The sequence below is a fragment of the Culex quinquefasciatus genome, chromosome 1 (assembly GCF_015732765.1).
Source record: "Culex quinquefasciatus strain JHB chromosome 1, VPISU_Cqui_1.0_pri_paternal, whole genome shotgun sequence".
NCBI lineage: Eukaryota > Metazoa > Arthropoda > Insecta > Diptera > Culicidae > Culex > Culex quinquefasciatus.
The window spans coordinates 116,259,695-116,283,296 of NC_051861.1; the positions used below are offsets into that span (position 1 = coordinate 116,259,695).

At 39.5% G+C, this 23,602-nt stretch overlaps 4 protein-coding genes and 1 long non-coding RNA gene across 6 annotated transcripts in view; 1 reads left to right on the forward strand and 4 right to left on the reverse strand.

Moving 5' to 3' along the window:
* The window catches only part of LOC6051124 (centrosome-associated protein CEP250), a 38,007-nt gene extending 33,514 nt beyond the window's left edge, over positions 1-4,493 (reverse strand). For both annotated transcript variants that reach the window (XM_038256703.1, XM_038256708.1), the window contains exons 1-2: positions 4,249-4,493; positions 3,253-4,182 (exon numbers count right to left, since the gene is read on the reverse strand). In XM_038256703.1, coding sequence (XP_038112631.1) covers positions 3,253-4,182; positions 4,249-4,305 — 987 coding nt within the window. In that variant the 5' untranslated portion in view covers positions 4,306-4,493. The remainder of the gene's footprint in view (positions 1-3,252; positions 4,183-4,248) is intronic.
* A 559-nt stretch (positions 4,494-5,052) lies between these two features.
* On the reverse strand, positions 5,053-5,639 carry LOC119765254. The gene is made up of 4 exons (XR_005276599.1): positions 5,509-5,639; positions 5,369-5,444; positions 5,237-5,311; positions 5,053-5,175 (listed from the first exon to the last, which is right to left on the reverse strand). It is a non-coding gene; the product is annotated as an uncharacterized LOC119765254 (long non-coding RNA).
* A 2,629-nt stretch (positions 5,640-8,268) lies between these two features.
* LOC6051125 (DDB1- and CUL4-associated factor 13) lies at positions 8,269-9,805 on the reverse strand. Its single transcript, XM_001867574.2, has one exon. The coding sequence runs from the start codon at positions 9,655-9,657 to the stop codon at positions 8,317-8,319; it is 1,341 nt and encodes a 446-aa protein (XP_001867609.2). The 5' UTR covers positions 9,658-9,805; the 3' UTR covers positions 8,269-8,316.
* A 5,255-nt stretch (positions 9,806-15,060) lies between these two features.
* Positions 15,061-16,069, forward strand: LOC6051119 (probable DNA-directed RNA polymerase III subunit RPC6). The gene has a single exon (XM_001867568.2). The coding sequence runs from the start codon at positions 15,131-15,133 to the stop codon at positions 16,046-16,048; it is 918 nt and encodes a 305-aa protein (XP_001867603.2). The 5' UTR covers positions 15,061-15,130; the 3' UTR covers positions 16,049-16,069.
* A 52-nt stretch (positions 16,070-16,121) lies between these two features.
* On the reverse strand, positions 16,122-16,775 carry LOC6051120 (E3 ubiquitin-protein ligase TM129). Its single transcript, XM_001867569.2, has one exon. The coding sequence runs from the start codon at positions 16,773-16,775 to the stop codon at positions 16,122-16,124; it is 654 nt and encodes a 217-aa protein (XP_001867604.2).
* Between the last annotated feature and the right edge of the window lie 6,827 nt (positions 16,776-23,602).

The following is a 23,602-nucleotide window of genomic DNA, read 5'->3' on the forward strand; positions in this document are numbered from 1 at the left end:
ATGAAAGGATCACACATTCCACATAATCTACAAGAGAGGAAGGATACGTGGACATACCGTACCAAACGCGTAAGTTGATGAAGTGCTCAGAGAAACATATAATGTGTAAATGTGTCCTGTTTGTTTAATGAGATTAAGGAGGCAGAAATGTGATGAATTTTGTAAAAATGTATCAAATTTTTCATAGTTTTTTCTAACCCTCTAAAACCCAATCCCTTCTCAAGACGGGCTTCGATCTAAAAAATCGCCAAAAATCAATTTTTCAGCCAAGTTTAGATCTTCAAAATGCATTGGAAAGAAGAACTCTTAAAATTTTAGAAAAAATTTTTGGAGTTGTAATTGTATTTTTTTAGGGGCCAACTTTGGCTGTGTTTTTACTAGCATTTTCTATATTTTAAGATAAAATAATTTTTGTAGTGTCGAAGACTATGCATCTACGCATTTTTGAAAATTTAAATAATGATGGTGCCATTATATAGCAGAAAATGTGAAAAACAAGCAAAAAGTTGAAAAAAATGACTGTAAAAACATGAAAAAATTAGATAGGCAAAATGTAATGATAGGAGGTGATAGAATAGGCCAAATACTACCAAAAACAAAAATAAACTAAACAAGATAAACGCAAATTAAAATACTTAAAATGAAACGGAAAATCATAAAACTAGAGAAGTAAAGTTTTTCGTAGAACAAAAGTTGCTCAAAATTATCTCTTGAACACGAGAAAAATAAAAATTCTCTAAAAAAAATTGGGCAGTAGAGAGTTAAATTAAAAGGTGCATGAATAAAAAAAATTGCAATGCATTTTTTTGTAAATAATACTTTTTTACCCAAACTAGTCTAGGACTGTCCTAAACCGGAGGAACAAAATATATGTTTCAACTTATTTAGGCCAGGGAATCTCCTGGACAATTTTGTTGTATTTTGAAATTTTGAGTTTCAAATTTCATCGTTTGGATTGCTGAATATTAGATGTATTACAATAATAAAAAAAACGTCATAAACAAAATTCCATTTTCTGCTTTTAAGGTGTTGAAAACGCCATTATTAAAACCCAAAAAAAGACAAAACTAAAAATTTTATTTGTTTTACCTTCTTTAATAAAATCCAGAATAAAGAAAACTCATAAAAACAGGGTGACCACTCAAATTCCATTTTCAAATTCCCGACTTTTTCCCGACTTTTTTCCAGACTTTTCCATAATGCTAAAAAAAATTCAAATTTGATTTCAAACAAAAAACTTTCTATAAGAAAAGTCAATATTAACCACCGAAAAAAAAATCTCAATGAATTTTTAAAAAACCCAAATGTAGGTATTTTTTTGTAAATACAGAAACTAAACAACAAATAAAGAAAACTTCAAAAATGTAATTTCATTATAACGATTCAGAGTAGAAACACAAACAATTGGACTTTGAAAAAATAATCAAAAGTTCAACAATACTTATAACTTCCATGGTATTTTTTTAATTGGCAAACGTATAGTTTTTGATATTTTTGTTTAACTTCATCATCATTTTAAATCAAAGAATGATTAAAACATAATTGCTGTTATTATTCATTAAAAGGATTTAGGAAAAATTCAAGGAATTCATAAAAGAAAATGTATAATTTTGTAATTTTTGATATTGATTTTTTTAATCAATGTTAATTTATCGGTATGGTATGCAGTATTTAACTTTTTTTTTTTCAATGAATTTATTGAATTTATGATTTTATGTTTTCCTACTTATTTTAAGCAAAATGTTTTTTTTTTTCATAAAATTATTTTTATTAGGTCCTTTTCGGTACTGGGACCTGGTTAGGACCGAGTCGGCTTTTGTAATTACATTTGACTTAATAATTACAGAGGATCTTGTGTGTAAATGTTAGTGGGAGGGGAGCCGATTACCCGCAGCCTACTCGGGGTTAGTAGGGAAGGGATTGATGTTAAAGACAAGGCATGGGATGGGAAGGGGGATTGTGTAGGGGTCTTGGTTGGCTCTGCTGGCCTTTTCTTTTGTCCTCAGCCGCAACTCGGTGTCCAGCTGCTGGGGCGAAGCAAAATGTTTGAAGAGACAATTTTTTAAACAACTAAGCAATAACTCAAAATTTCTTGGATTATTTTTTTTTGCAATTTCAATATTTTCTTTATGTTTTCAAAACGTAAAAAAGTTTTTCAATTTTGGATTTTATTCGATATTTAAGTTTTCCGCAAACTGAAAATCAAGCTTTATCTATGGTAGGTAATTTACCCATACTCACAAAAAAAGTTCAAGGGCAACAATTGGAAAAAAAAAACATATTTTAAATTACTTAATGAATTTAGCTAAACAATTACAAATATTTACCCAAAAAAACCATTGCCAAACTCAAGTTTTAATATTCAATTATGTGACAAAATGAAAAAGAATCATAATTCTAAGCTGGCCATTAGGCTCTATTTTTATATTAGTTTTTCATTAACTTCACCTCTTGTTTTATGAACAAAAATTAATAGCGACCATTTGATTCATAAAAAAAGACTCCAATATTCATAAAGATTTTGGATGTCTTAAACAGCTTTTCCATACTCAAATATATTATTAGTGAAAAGAACCTTAAATTTAAAGTAAGTTACTAGAGCAGAAATGAGTGAATTCAATTTGAAAATTTTACAAAATGTTACAAAATTATTCAAGAGTTTAAAAATAATTTTCAAACAAGTATGCTCAGAATTCCCGACTTTTCCCGACTTTTTGACAAAAAATCATAAATTCCCGACTTTTTCCCGATTTTTGGCGGATTTTGGCGAATTCCAGACTTTTTCCCGACTTTCCCGATTTCCCGACTTGAGTGGCCACCCTGTAAAAATAAAAAAAAAGCACAGAAAATTCAAAAATATAAATTATAAAAAAAAAACAGGAAAATAAAAAAATCCTGAGAATTCCCAGGGGTTTTTTGTTTTTAAAATACAAAAGTGGAAAAAAATTACAACTGCAAAAAATAAAAACAAACTCTACGGTTGGAACCAAGAGAGAGAATCCAAATCACCCTAATACTTAAAATTACCTGGAAGATCCAGGTAATCTGTGCCAACCTGTGTCTTGAAACATTTTACTTTACTTCTTTTTTTACAATTTTGAGGGATAATTTTACAACGACCAGGCAGAACCCTTCGAACGGCGCTTAATCCCTCCTCAACTAATAAAAAGGTGACTTAAAAATAAGAGGAGGTTTGCCAAATCAATCATTCCCACTTTGCAGGTTCAAAGATAGTAAAATCGTTCAACTCACCATCTCCGTCGCGTTCCGATTATTCTCGCCGACCGTCTCCAACTCAATTCGCAACCGGTCCAGCGCCTCCTCCTTCTCCGCCAGCTGCCGCTCCAACCGCGCCACCTTGTTGTCCTCGACGCGCCGCTTGTTGGGCGACTCGTTCTCCCGGTTGCACGACTGCAACTCCGCCCGCAACTCCCGGATCTCCTTCAGGTGTTTGCGCTTGTCCTCGAGGAACTTTTCGTTCTTGTCCTGCAGCTGCTTGAGCTGCACCTCCAGGTAGCCCTTCTCGTACCGTTCCGCCTCCAGCTGCGCTTTGAGCTCTTTCAGCTGGCGGGTTCGCTCGTCCAGGATCAGTGTCTTCGGGGTGGGCGGAGATAGCCGCAGGGGACGCGTTCCGAGCCGGAGTGGACTGTCGGTGACGTCGCCGCCGCTGCTGCTGGTCATCCGCGTCGACGAGGGGAAACTTTGCGTGCTTTGGCCGTGCTCCTGCTGCTGGTTCTGGCCGGTCGTCAGCGGGTTCGGCGATGCCGGAGGCATCATCGTCTTAGGCATCGAATCCTCAATCGCCTTCCGGATCATCATCCTGTCGATCTCCTTCCGCAAGTGACTACCCTCCAGCATGGACTTGAGGAACGCCGTCACCGCGTACTGCTGCGGCTTGTCGAACCCGCTGCAGATCCGCTGGAAGAACGGTTCCGGATGGCGCACGCACGAAAAGAACAACAACAGCGAAAATATGTAATAATGGTCCGGCGCCGCAATCCGGCCCGACTCGGTCAGATACAGCTCGTAGTGTGGAAAGTGAACGCGCAGAAAGTCCACCACGTCGGTCTCCCGGACCGCCAGCGTCGGTTCCATCCGGGCCCGAAACTGCCCGAAAAACTCCTGCACGTTGCACTGCTCGATGTTGGCGCACTCGCACGCGACCAGCCGGGAGTCCTTGACCTGTAGGACAATCCAAAAATTAATAACCCGTGACCACCCCGGGGACCAAATCCGGATCGCGCTTACCCATTGTAGCAGCACTCGCGACCAGCGAAGTCCGTCCATATTTTCTTCTTTTTTCATCAAACACTCATAAAACAGTAAGCAATCACAACTTTAAACAGTATTCATTGGATTTCACTACAATTCCGACCACTTTTTCAAGATTTTTGTATTTTTTTCCGATGGGAAGCCTCGAAATTTTCAACCGTTGGCGGCTTTTGGTCGTTGTGTTTTGGCTCTGCTCTGAAAAGTGGCCGCCTCTTTCAACAGTCGAAACAGTCGGAGCAGCTGCGCTGAAGAGTGGCTTCAAAAATGGCGCGGTTGAGTGACGATGAGTGAGTGAGTGTTCGAAGGGAGTGGCCTTCGATTACGTGACGGGAGGGAAAGGAGTGATGGTGGATGTTTTGAAAAGTGACGCAAGCGACTAATAAAATTCCTGCTTTTTTATAATAAAAATGCGCATGGTTTTCAAACATTTAAAATTTTAATTAATTAATTTCTAAAACAGCAAAAAAATATCAAAAATTAAACGCAGAAAATAAGGCAAAAATTAAACGCAGAAACAGAGCGGATTCGCTACTTCGAATGTCCACTAATTCGAATCAGGCTTTAAATTTACCAACACATTCAAAGTTTGTTTATATGGCAGCTGGGAGTTTGTTTGCATTAGATTTGCTATCTCTTTCTAGCAAAAGTTTTTTGGCAAGCGACTTCTAGCTTGTTCGGATGAACCAGAGTAAAACTAAATTTTTTGTAGCAGCTGTCTCCAGCAGATAATTTCCTCCGCTTCGGTGAGAAATTCGCACGCACCGCAGAGATCTGAAGTCTGGTACAGGTTGGAGCTGCTCATCGTGTTGAGATTCATCGAACCAGTATTTGATTTTTTTTTTGTTCGGATGAACCAGAGTAAAACTAAATTTTTTGTAGCAGCTGTCTCCAGCAGCTTTAAAACTGGAATTATATTGAAAAGGTAAGTTTCTGTACATAATTCAACTTCTTTTCTCCTACTCACTCAAATAGTCTTCTCCTCGCGATTTACTCCTCCTTCCTTGAACCTCCTCGATTCCTTCTCCTTTCCTTTCCGTTCCTGTTTTTATTTTACACTTGTTAATTAATTATTCTCCTTCTTTTCAGGTAAACTTACAGATAATCATCGCCGTCCAAGGTAGCACCATGTGACGGTACGACAATCGTTGCTGTTCTTCAGTCGACGTGTGCAGCTGGTAAGTATTTCACCGTTAAAGTTTTCTTAATTAAAACTAATTGTTATTTCTTCCTACTTACAGATTTCCTTTTGGGATACGCTATAATTTACGTTAATTTAGCCCCAAATGCACTCAATTTTCACTAACTTATGAACACAAACTATTTCTCAACTTCGAAATGGAGAATCCTTCTTTTTTGTTTTGATTTTCTCCTTGCTTTGCGCTCGCGTTGACAGTCGAGATGGAGTCGGCCGATTACACCGTCGGCGCTATACCGTTCGGCAGTGTGGCCATCTCAGCGGTCGTAACATAGCTGTTTTTTTTTTGTCTGACCGCCCGATATGTCTGCTGTCATATTTCGCAGGGCTGTGACAGCTCGACCTCGATCATTGTTTGCATCAGGATCAGGTTCGTAATTTTTGGGTTAAATCTTGGGTTAAATCATATATTTTTATTAATGATGGACTTAGAACGCCTTATGCTCGCAATTTCGAACATATTTGAATTAAAAAGCACTCAACCTTCAAAACCAGTTGTCAAACTGATGTTGCAGCTAGTGTTGCAGTTTCAACCTCATTGTTCGACAATTTCCTAACACGTGTTTTCAGCTTTTGACAGCTGTCAGTCGTTCCAATTAGCGAATTCAGATTCACTCATTCGAATGCAGTTCCATTCGAATCAGCGAATCCGCTCTGCATTTGAATCAAAACGATCCAAGGTTTGATCAAAACAGCAATTGAAAAACAAGATTTCGGTTGCATCAACGCTAAAGATCATAGCAAGTTTTTCGTAACGAATTTTGCGGAAATTAGAAACTAACATCATAATTTCAGTGAACCCAAATTTGTTTGATTATATTCAACAAAAAAAAATTGTTACGTCCGCGGAAAAAGCCCTTTCGGAGGGGTAATCAATCAACAACACAACGAGTAACACATTAAAACTATTTATTACAGAGACGATACAAACGATAATAAAAGCACGACGTGTACTCGCGGGAGAAGTCCACAACCATCTAACAGCTGGTTTAACGTCGACGAGGTGATACACAAATATCACTCGTGAGTCTTGCTGTAGTGATGCTGTCTGTGAATAGGGATCCTCACAATCCCATATCCAACAAAAATGTTTAAATAAACCTCGTATCCATACAAATAATCATAATCATAAAATAATCAATGCCAGAAAGGCAACAAAACTTAACCCTCTACTGCCCAATTTTTTTTTTCGAAAATTTTTATTTTTCCTGTGTTGAGGAGGTCATTTTGAGCAACTTTTGTTCTACGAAAAACCTTACTTCTCTTGTTGTATGTTTTTGTTGTTTAATTTCTAGTATTTTAATCTGCATTTATCTTGCTTAGTTTATGTTCGTTTTTGGTAGTATTTGGCCTACTCTACCACCTCCTATTATTACATTTTGCCTACCTAATTTTTAAACGTTTTTACAGTCACTTTTTCAATTTTTTGCATGTTTTTCACATTTTCTGCTTTAAAATGGCACCATCATCATTTAAATTGCAAAAAAAAATGTGTAGAGGCATAGTCTGGGACACTACAAAAATTACTGCATACTTCTTTTTACTCAAAATATAGGAAATGTTACTAAAAAACACAGCCAAAGTTGACCTCTAAAAAAATTACATTTTTAAAAACATTGGCAAAGTCACATAAAACAAATAAAACTTCCAACCCCTAAATTTTCTAAAATTTTAAGAGTTCTTCTTTCCAATGCTTTTTAATGATCAAAAATTGGTTGAAAAATGGATTTCTGGCGATTTTTTAAATCGAAGCCCGTCGGGGTTGGGTTGTAGAGGGTTAACCCCTTCCCGCCCAGAACAAAGTCGAGATTTTTTACGGTTTTCCTTGCCATTTTCTACAAAATTGACCAAATTGGATGGAATTTGAATTGGAGGCAGTAAACATCTTCAATCAGCGTTCCTTGGACGTAATTGTTGAACAACTTCTTATACAGATATTTTTTTTTATAAAAAAAAACTATTATTCTAAAACCTTCAAAAATTATGAATTTTCGAAATTGAAAAAAAAAATTAAAAACTAAATTTAAAATAAAGATTTCAAACGTATTTGAACTAAAAAGAAATTAAAAGAATTTCTGAAAACATTTCAAAAATTGTATAACCTTCATAAAATTCTAAAATTTAAAAGATTGCAATTTTAAAAAACTTCATAAATTGCTAAAATAAATAAAATCTGGATTTTTTTAACATCCCCAAAATAGTAGATTTCTAAAATATATACAAATTTTTTTGTAGAGTTTTAGATTTGTTATAAAAAGTTAGATTCTAACAGATTTTTAAAAAAATCTTTGTTTTTTGAAGATTTTCAAATTTTGAAATTTAAAAAACATGAAAATTGTATAGTTCTTTATTTTTTTTTATTCTTTGACATTTTTAATATTTTTTTTTATAAAAAATTTATTTTTTTTAATTCTTTTTTTATTTATTCATTTTGGAAATTCTTAAAAAACATTTTTTTATGTTAACTCCAGAAATTTTTTTTAGTTTTTTTTTCAAGTGATCGAATTTTTGAGAAACTTATCGATCGCCAGTAGATCGATAAATTACGATCGAATGATCTCAATCTACTATCGACAAATTACGACTTACCGTTGACAAATTACGATCAAGAAATCTCGATCGTGAGTCGAAAAATTAACCTCCAAATATTACGATCGAGTGCAATGATCACCACGCTGAATTTGATTTGAAGAAGACACCAAATAAATTGTCGTCGATGTGCCTCCCTAGCTACATTACTATGAAATGGACTTGGTCAATCAATGTTAAGTTGTTGTGATATAAATGAAAAGTCTCAAATAGAGAATTACAGTTTTATTTAAAGAAATGAAGAAAAATAAGCAAACCCTTCAACTCTCCTCGCGCAGCACCTTCTTCTTCGCCTCGGCCACATACGGCACCTTGCCGGGCTTGGAATTCTTGCGCACATTGTCCTCCTTCCGCTTGATCTTCTGCTTAACGGTCTGCAGCTTCTCGCGCTCCTTGTACACCATCTTGGGCACTTGCCGGTGCTGCGCAATCCGACGAATCTGCGGATGGGCGGCGAACTTTTCCTTGAGCGCTTCGTTGTACTTGAAGGCTTGCTTTTCGCGCGGTTGAAGCGCCCCGAGCTTTTCCGCGGCCCGTGCCTTCCACAGCCGGACGTTCATTTCGTCCGAACCGGAGTAGACGTACTTGTTGTCCAGCGACCAGCCGACGCAGGTCACGTGCTGCATCCGCTTGGTGTGGTAGATCTCGCGCGAGTTGGCTTTGTGGGCGTCAAACAGGCGAATCGTTTTGTCGTAACTTCCGCTGACGAATTCCCGCCCGGTCGGGGCGTAATCGACGCACGTCACGGCCGAAACGTGGCCACCGTGGATTTTGAGCGGGTTCTGCAGGCGCCGGGTGTCGAACGTGTACAGATTGTAGTCTTCGCTGGCCACCGTGAAGTAATAGGCTTGCATCGGATTCCAGGCCAGTTGGTTCGGTCGCAGGGTCATCACGATCTTCCGCAGCGGTTTGATCTCGCGCTGGTCGTAGAAAATGATGCCACGATCGCTGCAGCAGGCCGCCATCAGCGACGTCTCCACCGGGTTGTACTTGATGTCGTACAAAGTGTCCACTCCCCACTGCAGTGTCTTGATCGGTGCGTTCCGCGTCTCCTCCCAAATGTGACAACTCTCACCCGCCGTCGCGAAGAACGGTTCCTCGTAATTGTGCGAAATCGACGTGACCACCGTCTTGCCCAGAATCGTATTCAACGGCTCGTGCTGGTCCTCCTCGCTGTCCGCAATCCCCGAATCCCACATCTTAATCGCCTTATCATCCCCAATCGTGAAGAACCGCGACCCGTCGTTCGAGAACGTGATCCCCCGCACGTACCCGCTGTGACACAGCACACTCTGCATACACTCCTGGGCCGGAACGTTCCACAGCTTGACCTCTCCGTCGTACGACCCACTCAGCAGAATCGACAAACTCTTCGGATGTTTGGCCAGCGCCGAAATTCCATCCTTGTGCCCGTCCAAGTTCCCCACGAACGGCTTCGCAAACACGCGCTCCAGCTTGGTCGCGTTCAACGCCCGCACGTACTCCCGGGCGCCCTCGAACGGATGCTGCGCTGCGTCGTAATTCCGGAAAACCCGGTGAATGTCCTTCTTCGTTTCGCGCACGTAATTGTCCGGGTTGCGGCTGATCACTTTGACCTTCATGGTGTGGCGTTAGTTTTGCGGTCGGACCGCGACGGAATCCGGGAATTTAAGGCGTAGTAAGTGGCCGAATTTGGTGGAGATCGGTTCTTTTAGGATGGCACGAAACGTAAATAAAAACACGCTGGATTTTGCGACTTGACAGCTTTTGACGTTAAGGGGGATTAAAGCAGCTGGCAACACTGGCGAGCACTCACAGGGAACTCGAATTTGCTGTTGCGGGGGAACTCGCGGAAGAGTGACGACGCTACAAAAAAGGGGTTCGGATTCCGGGATGTGGTCAAGAAAAGTTTCGCACGTGGTATTTAAAAATACTCTTAAAAACAATTTCTGATATTTATTTTTTATTTTAATGCAATTAAATTAATTCAAAAAATCATGACAATTGTCTTAAGATATGTAACATTTTAAGATGGATGAGCTGTAAAGAAAGGCCGCGAAGTTAGTTTTTCAAAATTGATTAAAAAATCTATAGAGCTTTATGACGTTTCGCGTACGCACACTAGCGCACCATTTGGTTTTGCTGGCTGACAAAATTTAACCTCACTTTATTTTCGTGTACGTACACGCAATACATACGCACGTAGATTACTCTATTGTAAGCTCTTTGTGCACGGACAAAGGGACATTGTAGTCCGAAAAATAAGATTTATCGTTGTAAATAATGCTCAAAATGACCAATTTGAACAAAATTATCAAAATGCTCCACATGACCAAATTGGGTCCTAAATTGAAGCTTAGATTGCTGATATTATTGTTTACAGCGATAAAGCTTATTTTTCTGAGTACAATAACCCTTTGTACGACCACAAAGAGTTTAAAATGGATTTTTAAATCAATTTGGAAAAATTAAACTCGCGGTCCTTCTTGACAGAAAAGTTCCTACTTGACAGCTCGTTCCAAGGGGACCATAGTTGATCCATCGAAAAAATGTTGCCTTGTCAAATTTATTTTTTGCATTAAAATAAAAAAAGTGATCAGAATTGGTTTTTAATCGTGTTTTTTATCGTTGTATATAAAAATTTACATAGGGCTTTAGTACCCAATTGGACCGCGCACTGTACTCCAGAGGTCGCCGGTTCGAATCCCGAGGCAGATTCAAAAATTCTAAGTGTTAATATAGAGGTATTCGGTGCCCTCTCCCCGTGCCATACCTTCGCACTTAGGAGACCCGGGAGATGGAGTCTTGTCACAAAAAGAACGATACACGCCTGTGTTGACAAAACCGCAAGGTTTAAGAGGGCCACATTATAAGGTGTTACGATTCCGATTCCGTTCCGTTGTCTGTCAAATCCGTGTAATTTTTCAACCAGCAATCTGTGTAAAATTTTATACAGATCTGGGTAATTTTTATTGCACCTGTTTTATTTTTGCTGTTTTATAATAATTATATAAAATCTAGATTAAAATACGATTTCCGTTTGAGTTTAAAAGTAAAACATCATTTATTTTCATTTATATACCAAATAAATATGCTAACAAAATATTGTTGACCACATTTGATGCACTTTTGCGACTGCCCTTTTATCGTGATTTTGGGGCAAGAGTTGACTTCTCCCTATGGCGACGAAAACTACCTAACGATGACGTCGTAAAGTGCCTCACCAAGCCGGCTTCCAAAACCTTTGGCCACTTTTACTTTTACCTGCAAGAATATGCCGGATCATGGTGCACTATCAAAGAATAATCGAGAATATTCAAAGTTTCTAGAAACATTTTTTACCAGGTTGCATAAACAATTCATTAGGTTCCATGGTTAAAGTTGGGAAGATAGACAAAGTCTGAAATAGTAAACTTATTTTAAATAAAGAAATTACTCATTTCTAGAGTTTTTTTTTGATTAGGTCCTATAAACATATGAAAGACAATAGTTTATTGGTCCTTTTCAAAAAAAACTCTGGATTTAGAGAAATAAAACTTATACAAGTATACTTGACCCAACTTAAAACTTGAATGACAATTGTTTTTGCACCGATTTGGAAAAGCGGCTCTTCAAAAATCTGTTCATTTCTTTACACAGATCTGTGTAGTGAAATTACCCAGATTATGAAAGCTAGAACTGAACAATAATCTGTGTGTTTTTCATTACACAGATCTGTGTTATCTGGATTTTGCGTGCACTAAAATCAAAACAACCCAGTCAAATCAATCCGAATTCTGAAACTGAATCTAATTAGAATCTTACACAAATTCCGTTTCAAACGCAACAACCGGTTCGAACACGGAACCGGTTGTTGCGTTTGAAACGGAATTTGTATACGATTCTAATTAGATTCTGTCGGCCAAGGGCTACAAGATTCCAAGTATCCACAGTGCAATAAATGAAGTTCCCAGTCCTGCTAGTTTGAACTATGTTTTAATGCCTTTGGATACTAGGGATGCCCAGGTGCAGGATGGAAGGAGCGGAACTGACTGTACCGGCAGTCCTGTTCGCGACTGTCGTAATCAGGGAAGCGATCCGCCAAATGTTGGTTGTTAGTATTCCTGGTTATGAGAGTCTGAACAGTATAGCTCTGGTCCTGCACCAGTTCCCTATCCTCATGCCTCCCCGTATGTTAGATGATGACTTGAACATCTGTCTAGCTGGCGGTTGATGATGTCCATGTTTCGAATCGTGGTGATGGCCCTGTCTTGTCACATGTATTTACGTAACTGACGTATAGGCGAGTGACAAGGTAGCACTATCATGACGAAGTATGATTGCGTGGACGGCCATCACTTGGGAGTTCCGTAGTGATTTTTCAATAGAGCGTAGCCTTGGGTGTGAGCAGGCAGCCTATTCCAGTCACATTCAAAGTGAACTGTTTGTTTGCAACAGGGGTTGCGCCCTTTTGGGAAGTTACTCCGGAATTTAACGATCCTTAGGGAGGATTCTCCAGGACAATCATATTGAAATAGCCGAATGAGGAGGGCACGGAACAACGCAGTTGGTTTGGGTGCATACCTAGATTAGCTGTGTTGTTCTGGGTGGGATTGGGTTATTCATGAGTAAGAAGATCATGTATTAATGCATCTTTTTTGATTTCATTTTCATGTCATGCCTGGGTCTACGACTGGAGGACGGTCGCACCAGGACAACCGAATCAAGACGTCTCCGGTGTGATATCTATCACATTGGAAACAACAGCAACAACAACAACCTGATGGCACTCAGGTTCGGGAAAGTATTCGTATCGTTATTTTATAGTTTTTATATTTTATTAACATCCCTTTCTTTGCAGAGCATGGACAACAATAACAAAGCGGCAATGTGGGAAAGGGAAGTCATTTGTGATTGTAGAAGGTATTGTTTTGATTCACAGCATGTTGAACGAACTGTTGGGGATGTACCTAGAACATCGCAGCACGGGGTATTTCTTCTGCACATTTCCAACAACAGTACTTGTTCGGTAACTTGGCTGAGAATGTAGCACAATTACCGAATGTTGCTCGCGAAACTGGGCTGAACGAAAAATGAAGAGGGGACCGATGCATAACATTTTCTCTACAAATGTAAAATGATGATTGCTTAAATTTGTTTCAGAGCTCACCTTTAATTTTGACTTAACATTTCATTAAAACTTAAATATGATTTCTAATTTGCTGAACTTGCTTTTGCATCCACTGGCCCCTCATCATTCCGGTTTGTTTGGTTATTTTACGTTTGTCTGCTTTTTAAGTGGGCTACAGCCCAAGTAGTCCAGTCAAACAAGCTCAGTTACCGAACAAGTACTGTACTTTAATTTTGCTTTACTCATCTTTCTACTCTTCTGCTCTCATTTCCCAATAAATAGTGAAACGTGTTTTCCCTAACAAAAACAGTTTCCCTTAATATGCGAACGATAATAACTTCTGTTTATCATTGATCTTTCCTTTACCCATTTTCTTATTTATTTATTAAATGTTATTTTCATCGGCTCCTACTCTTCTTTCCTTCAAACTACAATTATTCTTTCAGTATCGAACTTTATGTAGTTTGCTTTCCTTTATTGTCTATTGTTTAAATCTACGCCCTTTTCTTCAAACAAGTATGGTTCGAGTCCTTACCTAATATATTGAATGATCACACACATAAAATTATTGTACTTTTGGTAAACTTTTGAATAACATGCTTAGGTTCAAAAAATTGTAACAAAACACCGCGACAGAAGAAATAGCAACAGATTAACACGATTCAACATTAGGGAAGATTTCAGGAGAAAACAGTACACAGTAAATAACAATTAGTTTTTGAATTCAAACTAAAAATAAAACAGTTTTTGCTTTAATGAAAATTGTTAGGCACACTATAAATGGTTAGGCGCTTATACTTACATCAAACCCTACTAATGTACCACCCCCGGCCGAGTTAAAATGCGTAACCGGAAAAGAAGGTGTGCATGCCTGGCACGAACACTCAAAGCGTGTTCTAGCGTGCTGCTCGTACTGACTCAGAGCAAGGGTGAGATGTAGGTGTAAGGGCAGTGCGTGTTCGTCGGGAACCTGGTGCATAAGATCGGTCAAGGCCCGTTCTTACACTGAAAATTGCGAATTGCGATTCTAATTAGATTCTATTTCAGAATTCGGATTGAGTTAACTGGGAAGAACCGTCGAGTCGATCTGGCTCGAGATCAGGGCCCCGGCGATGGCCTGATATGAGCTACCGAACAACATTGGCAATATGGCGTCGTTTGTTTACAAACATGAGATTGTTTGTGGACGGACCGAAAAAATTACTTTTTTGAAAAAAATTCTATAACAATTGTGAAATAGCATTAAGTCTTACAAAACAGACAAAGTTTCGTTAAATTCTAGACCAAAATTTGCTTTATTATTATTTTTCAATTTAAACCTCTTTTATTGCGATTCTGATCAAGATTGCACATCAAATCATCGTTGTTTTAGTGTATCTTTAGTTTTCACATCGATTCGCTGTAGATTCGTGTTTAAATTTTGAAATTTAGCATAAATTAGAATAAGTTGCAAAATTCCCAACTTCAGCCATGTGCATCAATTTCCACATCACCCATGCGGGAAACCGATAATGGGGTAATTCATGCGTTCCAAACTGTCAAAATTCCAAAACGTCATTGCCAATCTTCGGTTCGCTGCTTTTGTTCGTGTTTGAAGTTTCGGGCCGAGACTCTGCTCGAGATCGAGCCTGAATCGAGTCGAGGCTCGAGCCAAAATTCTCAGTGGGAAGAACTGTGTTGCCACACTGTAACTGAAAATCGCACTTTGCTGAGTTCGTTTTCGCACATTTTCATACGATTTTTTCAGTTCGACTGCGATTACACAAAAAAGTGTAATCGTAGTTGAACTGAAAAAATCGTATGGGAAAACGAACTCAGCAAAGTGCGACAGACTTGAATATTCCTATTTCAACCATTTTCAAACGTTTCTCTCGATTTTATAGCAACGCGGCGAAACGTCATTTGCGTGTTTTTGTTGACAAACCAAAACATTAATCTGAACGTGAAGGCACGGTCCACGCCGGAACATAACACACTTCGAAACGATGTCCTCCGACGCCGGTTCCTCGTCCACGGCCGAGGACATCGCCACCATCGGCTTCCAGATCATCGCGGCGGCCAAGGAGAAGCCCGGCGGCATCAACAACGATGACCTGATGGCGGCACTGCCGGACGTGCGGCCGGAACAGCGCGTCCAAGCTCTGAACAAGCTGCTCCAGGAGGACGTGCTGGAGATCCTGAAGAAGGGCCAAACGCTGATCTACCGGCTGAAGGACCCGGGCAAAAAGTCGACGGCACCGAAGGACATTGACAACGAGGAGAAGATTATTTACGCGATCATCGAGGAGGGTGGGAATCGGGGGATTTGGATTCGGGACATTCGGGTCAAGTCGAACCTGATCATGACGCAGCTGAACAAGGTGCTGAAGCAGCTGGAGAACAAGAAGCTGATTAAGGCGGTCAAGTCGGTGAATGCTAGCAAGAAGAAGGTGTACATGCTGTACAATTTGGAACCGGACCGGTCGATCACGGGGGGCGCCTGGTACCAGGACCAGGACTTTGAGGCCGAGTTTGTGGACGTGCTGAACCAGCAGTGTTTGCGGTTTCTGCGGATGAAGAAGGAGATGGCAAAGGAGTGTCGGGACGGGCCGTTGGCGGTGCAGAAGTTGGCCTATTGCTCGGTGGCGGACGTGCACAAGTTCATCTCCGATTTGGGGATTAGCAAGATCAGTTTGGATGAGGATGATTTGGAGACGATTCTGAAGACGGTCGTGTACGACGGGAAGGCGGAATCGATGCCCACTGTGGAGGGCAAGAATCTGTACAAGGCGGTGGAGGCACCGTTGGCGTCGCCGGGGCTGGTGCAGATGCCGTGCGGGATTTGTCCGGTCATCAAGCACTGTTCGGATTTCGGGGAGATTACGCCGAAGCTGTGTTCGTACATCAACGAATGGTTAGATTAAAAAGATTTTGTGATTTAAAAATTGTTTGTTTTAATCTTTATTACGTCAAGCAAATTAAAATTTGTCAGAAATCTCACCGCGCCGCCTCGATGAAGCACACGTCCAGCACGCAGAACCGCGCCCGGCACATCGGACAGGTGCACTTTTGCTGCAGCCACGACTCCCGCTCGGACTGGTTCTGGCGCGAGGCGAACCACCTGGCCACGCAGTCGATGCACCACATTGGCCGACAGTTGCACGGTTGACAGCAGCGCGCCTCCGCCAACGGTTCTCCGTTCTCGTTCAGATCGGCGCAGTTCTTGACGATCTTCACGTTCGGCTGAACCTGCATGCAAGCGAAGCAACTGTCCTGCTGATCAACGGCCTCCGCACCGCGATAGCGTGGATTCTGGCCGACCTGCTCCTTGAACACGTCCACGAACCGATCCAGCACGGTCCGGTGGAACTTGACGCTGGACAGGATCGTGATTGGCCGGTTGATACGATCCTGCAGATCCTTAAAGTCCAGCGCGTTGATCCGGATGTTGAACTCTCGAATCCCGGGTCGCGTCGACTTGACGGCAATGTTCACGTACTGCACCGTCTCAAATGCCTCCTGGCTGACGTCGTGAGTGTCACTCTTGAACGCCACCAAAGCCGTGTCCTCCTGCCCGGCCACATTTATCCAATACGGACCAGTCTTCACGATCCAGCTCTCCGTAACCACAATCCGCGACAACGGATTCATCCTAATAACCACCCTACTGTCCCTCCTAAACTCGTCATTTATACTGGTGGCCACCGCCCGCCAATCCCGCAATCTCTCCCCGTCGCAAAACCGGCCCAACCTCTTCGCGATCGGATGGTTCTGCCACCCGTCCCTCGACCACCAGTAAATCGCACCCGCGACCAACCCCGGCAGCGCAATCGCCGCCCCAATAAACACCTTCCAAGCAATTGCCACCACCGGAAGTTCCCCAATCCCACCCCCCTCCCCACCATCGTCCCCAAACTGACCCTCATGAACTCCGCCGTTTTGGGGATGCGCCGTTTTTCTCCAAACTGCCACCAGCGCCACTGGCCCTAGTGGTGAATAGCGGAACTAACTGATATAGAATTTCCATCCAAGCGGAAGCAAATAAATGAACAATTTGTGCAATTTCGATCCCTTGAGTTAAATATAGTATAGTATCTTTTACGTTGTAATAGAAAAAAAATATCTATCGTTATTATTTGAGCAGCAATAAATTAAAAGAAAATCTTATATAAAAAAAACTATCTATCCCAGTCGGTTCTTTTTAAAACGACCCATGCGACAATGTAAACGCTCAAATCTGATTTAAACGTCAATCCATCGAAGCAAAATGATAAAATTAAGTTTGACCGGAAGATTTGAAAACAAATAACCTACCTGCGTTCAAGAAATGTAACTATTTTACCATATTTTGGCAAAGTTGCCAATTTTTGGCCACACAGAATCTTGCTCAAATTTCGCATGGAGTTAGTTCACATACTAACCAACATCAGAAAAATATTTTCGAGTGGGCGAATTGTTAACAAAGTACCCGCCGTATGACAAATATTACTATTTTCCCATATTTTGGCAAAGTTGCCAACTTTGACGATTTTTCAGAATTTTTGGCCACACAGAATCTTGCTCAAATTTCGCATGGAGTTAGTACACATACTAACCAACATCAGAAAAATATTTTCGAGTGGGCGAATTGTAAACAAAGTACCCGCCGTTTGACAAATATTACTATTTTCCCATATTTTGGCAAAGTTGCCAACTTTGACGATTTTTCAGAATTTTTGGCCACATAGAATCTTGCTCAAATTTCGCATGGGGTTAGTACACATACTAACCAACATCAGAAAAATATTTTCGAGTGGGCGAATTGTAAACAAAGTACCCGCCGTTTGACAAATATTACTATTTTACCATATTTTGGCAAAGTTGCCAACTTTGAAGATTTTTCAGAATTTTTGGCCACACAGAATCTTGCTCAAATTTCGCATGGAGTTAGTACACATACTAACCAACATCAGAAAAATATTTTCGAGTGGGCGAATTGTAAACAAAGTACCCGCCGTTTGACAAATATTGCTATTTTACCATATTTTGGCAAAGTTGCCAACTTTGACGATTTTTCAGAATTTTTGGCCACACAGAATTTTGCTCAAATTTCGCATGGAGTTAGTACACATACTAACCAACATCAGAAAAATATTTTCGAGTGGGCGAATTGTAAACAAAGTACCCGCCGTTTGACAAATATTACTATTTTCCCATATTTTGGCAAAGTTGCCAACTTTGACGATTTTTCAGAATTTTGGCCACACAGAATGTTGCTCAAATTTCGCATGGAGTTAGTACACATACTAACCAACATCAGAAAAATATTTTCGAGTGGGCGAATTGTAAACAAAGTACCCGGCGTTTGACAAATATTACTATTTTCCCATATTTTGGCAAAGTTGCCAACTTTGACGATTTTTCAGAATTTTTGGCCACACAGAATCTTGCTCAAATTTCGCATGGGGTTAGTACACATACTAACCAACATCAGAAAAATATTTTCGAGTGGGCGAATTGTAAACAAAGTACCCGCCGTTTGACAAATATTACTATTTTCCCATATTTTGGCAAAGTTGCCAACTTTGACGATTTTTCAGAATTTTTGGCCACACAGAATCTTGCTCAAATTTCGCATGGAGTCAGTACACATACTAACCAACATCAGAAAAATATTTTCGAGTGGGCGAATTGTAAACAAAGTACCCGCCGTTTGACAAATATTACTATTTTACCATATTTTGGCAAAGTTGCCAACTTTGAAGATTTTTCAGAATTTTTGGCCACACAGAATCTTGCTCAAATTTCGCATGGAGTTAGTACACATACTAACCAACATCAGAAAAATATTTTCGAGTGGGCGAATTGTAAACAAAGTACCCGCCGTTTGACAAATATTGCTATTTTACCATATTTTGGCAAAGTTGCCAACTTTGACGATTTTTCAGAATTTTTGGCCACACAGAATCTTGCTCAAATTTCGCATGGAGTTAGTACACATACTAACCAACATCAGAAAAATATTTTCGAGTGGGCGAATTGTAAACAAAGTACCCGCCGTTTGACAAATATTGCTATTTTACCATATTTTGGCAAAGTTGCCAACTTTGACGATTTTTCAGAATTTTTGGCCACACAGAATTTTGCTCAAATTTCGCATGGAGTTAGTACACATACTAACCAACATCAGAAAAATATTTTCGAGTGGGCGAATTGTAAACAAAGTACCCGCCGTTTGACAAATATTGCTATTTTACCATATTTTGGCAAAGTTGCCAACTTTGACGATTTTTCAGAATTTTGGCCACACAGAATCTTGCTCAAATTTCGCATGGAGTTAGTACACATACTAACCAACATCAGAAAAATATTTTCGAGTGGGCGAATTGTAAACAAAGTACCCGCCGTTTGACAAATATTACTATTTTCCCATATTTTGGCAAAGTTGCCAACTTTGACGATTTTTCAGAATTTTGGCCACATAGAATCTTGCTCAAATTTCGCATGGGGTTAGTACACATACTAACCAACATCAGAAAAATATTTTCGAGTGGGCGAATTGTAAACAAAGTACCCGCCGTTTGACAAATATTACTATTTTACCATATTTTGGCAAAGTTGCCAACTTTGAAGATTTTTCAGAATTTTTGGCCACACAGAATCTTGCTCAAATTTCGCATGGAGTTAGTACACATACTAACCAACATCAGAAAAATATTTTCGAGTGGGCGAATTGTAAACAAAGTACCCGCCGTTTGACAAATATTGCTATTTTACCATATTTTGGCAAAGTTGCCAACTTTGACGATTTTTCAGAATTTTTGGCCACACAGAATTTTGCTCAAATTTCGCATGGAGTTAGTACACATACTAACCAACATCAGAAAAATATTTTCGAGTGGGCGAATTGTAAACAAAGTACCCGCCGTTTGACAAATATTACTATTTTCCCATATTTTGGCAAAGTTGCCAACTTTGACGATTTTTCAGAATTTTTGGCCACACAGAATGTTGCTCAAATTTCGCATGGAGTTAGTACACATACTAACCAACATCAGAAAAATATTTTCGAGTGGGCGAATTGTAAACAAAGTACCCGCCGTTTGACAAATATTACTATTTTCCCATATTTTGGCAAAGTTGCCAACTTTGACGATTTTTCAGAATTTTTGGCCACATAGAATCTTGCTCAAATTTCGCATGGGGTTAGTACACATACTAACCAACATCAGAAAAATATTTTCGAGTGGGCGAATTGTAAACAAAGTACCCGCCGTTTGACAAATATTACTATTTTACCATATTTTGGCAAAGTTGCCAACTTTGAAGATTTTTCAGAATTTTTGGCCACACAGAATCTTGCTCAAATTTCGCATGGAGTTAGTACACATACTAACCAACATCAGAAAAATATTTTCGAGTGGGCGAATTGTAAACAAAGTACCCGCCGTTTGACAAATATTGCTATTTTACCATATTTTGGCAAAGTTGCCAACTTTGACGATTTTTCAGAATTTTGGCCACACAGAATTTTGCTCAAATTTCGCATGGAGTTAGTACACATACTAACCAACATCAGAAAAATATTTTCGAGTGGGCGAATTGTAAACAAAGTACCCGCCGTTTGACAAATATTACTATTTTCCCATATTTTGGCAAAGTTGCCAACTTTGACGATTTTTCAGAATTTTTGGCCACACAGAATCTTGCTCAAATTTCGCATGGAGTTTGTACACATACTCACCAACATCAGAAAAATATTTTCGAGTGGGTGAATTGTAAACAAATACCCGCCGTTTGACAAATATTGCTATTTTACCATATTTTGGCAAAGTTGCCAACTTTGACGATTTTTCAGAATTTTTGGCCACACAGAATCTTGCTCAAATTTCGCATGGAGTTAGTACACATACTAACCAACATCAGAAAAATATTTTCGAGTGGGCGAATTGTAAACAAAGTACCCGCCGTTTGACAAATATTACTATTTTCCCATATTTTGGCAAAGTTGCCAACTTTGACGATTTTTCAGAATTTTTGGCCACACAGAATCTTGCTCAAATTTCGCATGGAGTTTGTACACATACTAACCAACATCAGAAAAATATTTTCGAGTGGGCGAATTGTAAACAAAGTACCCGCCGTATGACAAATATTACTATTTTACCATATTTTGGCAAAGTTGCCAACTTTGACGATTTTTCAGAATTTTTGGCCACACAGAATCTTGCTCAAATTTCGCATGGAGTTAGTACACATACTAACCAACATCAGAAAAATATTTTCGAGTGGGCGAATTGTAAACAAAGTACCCGCCGTTTGACAAATATTGCTATTTTACCATATTTTGGCAAAGTTGCCAACTTTGACGATTTTTCAGAATTTTTGGCCACACAGAATCTTGCTCAAATTTCGCATGGAGTTAGTACACATACTAACCAACATCAGAAAAATATTTTCGAGTGGGCGAATTGTAAACAAAGTACCCGCCGTTTGACAAATATTACTATTTTCCCATATTTTGGCAAAGTTGCCAACTTTGACGATTTTTCAGAATTTTTGGCCACATAGAATCTTGCTCAAATTTCGCATGGAGTTAGTACACATACTAACCAACATCAGAAAAATATTTTCGAGTGGGCGAATTGTAAACAAAGTACCCGCCGTTTGACAAATATTACTATTTTCCCATATTTTGGCAAAGTTGCCAACTTTGACGATTTTTCAGAATTTTTGGCCACATAGAATCTTGCTCAAATTTCGCATGGGGTTAGTACACATACTAACCAACATCAGAAAAATATTTTCGAGTGGGCGAATTGTAAACAAAGTACCCGCCGTTTGACAAATATTACTATTTTCCCATATTTTGGCAAAGTTGCCAACTTTGACGATTTTTCAGAATTTTTGGCCACACAGAATGTTGCTCAAATTTCGCATGGAGTTAGTACACATACTAACCAACATCAGAAAAATATTTTCGAGTGGGCGAATTGTAAACAAAGTACCCGCCGTTTGACAAATATTACTATTTTCCCATATTTTGGCAAAGTTGCCAACTTTGACGATTTTTCAGAATTTTTGGCCACACAGAATTTTGCTCAAATTTCGCATGGAGTTAGTACACATACTAACCAACATCAGAAAAATATTTTCGAGTGGGCGAATTGTAAACAAAGTACCCGCCGTATGACAAATATTACTATTTTCCCATATTTTGGCAAAGTTGCCAACTTTGACGATTTTTCAGAATTTTTGGCCACATAGAATCTTGCTCAAATTTCGCATGGGGTTAGTACACATACTAACCAACATCAGAAACATATTTTCGAGTGGGCGAATTGTAAACAAAGTACCCGCCGTTTGACAAATATTACTATTTTCCCATATTTTGGCAAAGTTGCCAACTTTGACGATTTTTCAGAATTTTTGGCCACACAGAATCTTGCTCAAATTTCGCATGGAGTTTGTACACATACTAACCAACATCAGAAAAATATTTTCGAGTGGGCGAATTGTAAACAAAGTACCCGCCGTATGACAAATATTACTATTTTCCCATATTTTGGCAAAGTTGCCAACTTTGACGATTTTTCAGAATTTTTGGCCACATAGAATCTTGCTCAAATTTCGCATGGAGTTAGTACACATACTAACCAACATCAGAAAAATATTTTCGAGTGGGCGAATTGTAAACAAAGTACCCGCCGTTTGACAAATATTACTATTTTCCCATATTTTGCAACAACTGCATAGCAACGTATATCAGCCCAGCAAATTTTCTAAGTTGATTGTAGATGACGGCCGTTTTACTTTACTTAACTATTCTAAGCTAAGTGATTGTAGATAGGCCATTGTTACTGCGTGAAGTACTCGCTTGCTATTTGCTTCTAATGCTTGGTTTCTAGAAATGTTAAATGAGTTACGTAATAAACGAACGCTCACGCATGCCGTAGTAATGTTTCTACTCGCCACCAGGATGCGTCGCAACAACCGCAATGTCTGTAGGTTCGAAAACCAAATTTTGGATGTACAGATAATTGCATCTGCATCTAGTAGGCGTCGGCGGATCTGTCAATGCGTTCCCGCTTAAAAAGTTACGCGGAAGTTTTTTTTTAATGGGCTATCTACAATCACTTAGCTTAGAACATCTAAGTAAAGTAGTTACTTAGGAAAGTACGCAACTTACGGCCGTCATCCACAATCAACTTAGAAATTTTGCTGGGCTGATATACGTTGCTATGCAGTTGTTTGTTTACCTTTGATATTAAAACGTCAACTTACCGTAGATTTTGAAATTTTTCAAACCATACGTCAGTTTTTAATTTGATTACTTTTCCATTGTAGAAGCTCGGCTTCATTTCCATTGATTCAAATTCCTAAGCTAAGTGATTGTAGATAGGCCATTCATTTTTTTTTCCTCAAAAAGCTTTCGCTCTCCGCGAGGATTTGAGGTGCGGTTCCGCGCGTTCGGTGGTGGTTACGTAGTGGCAATTCCA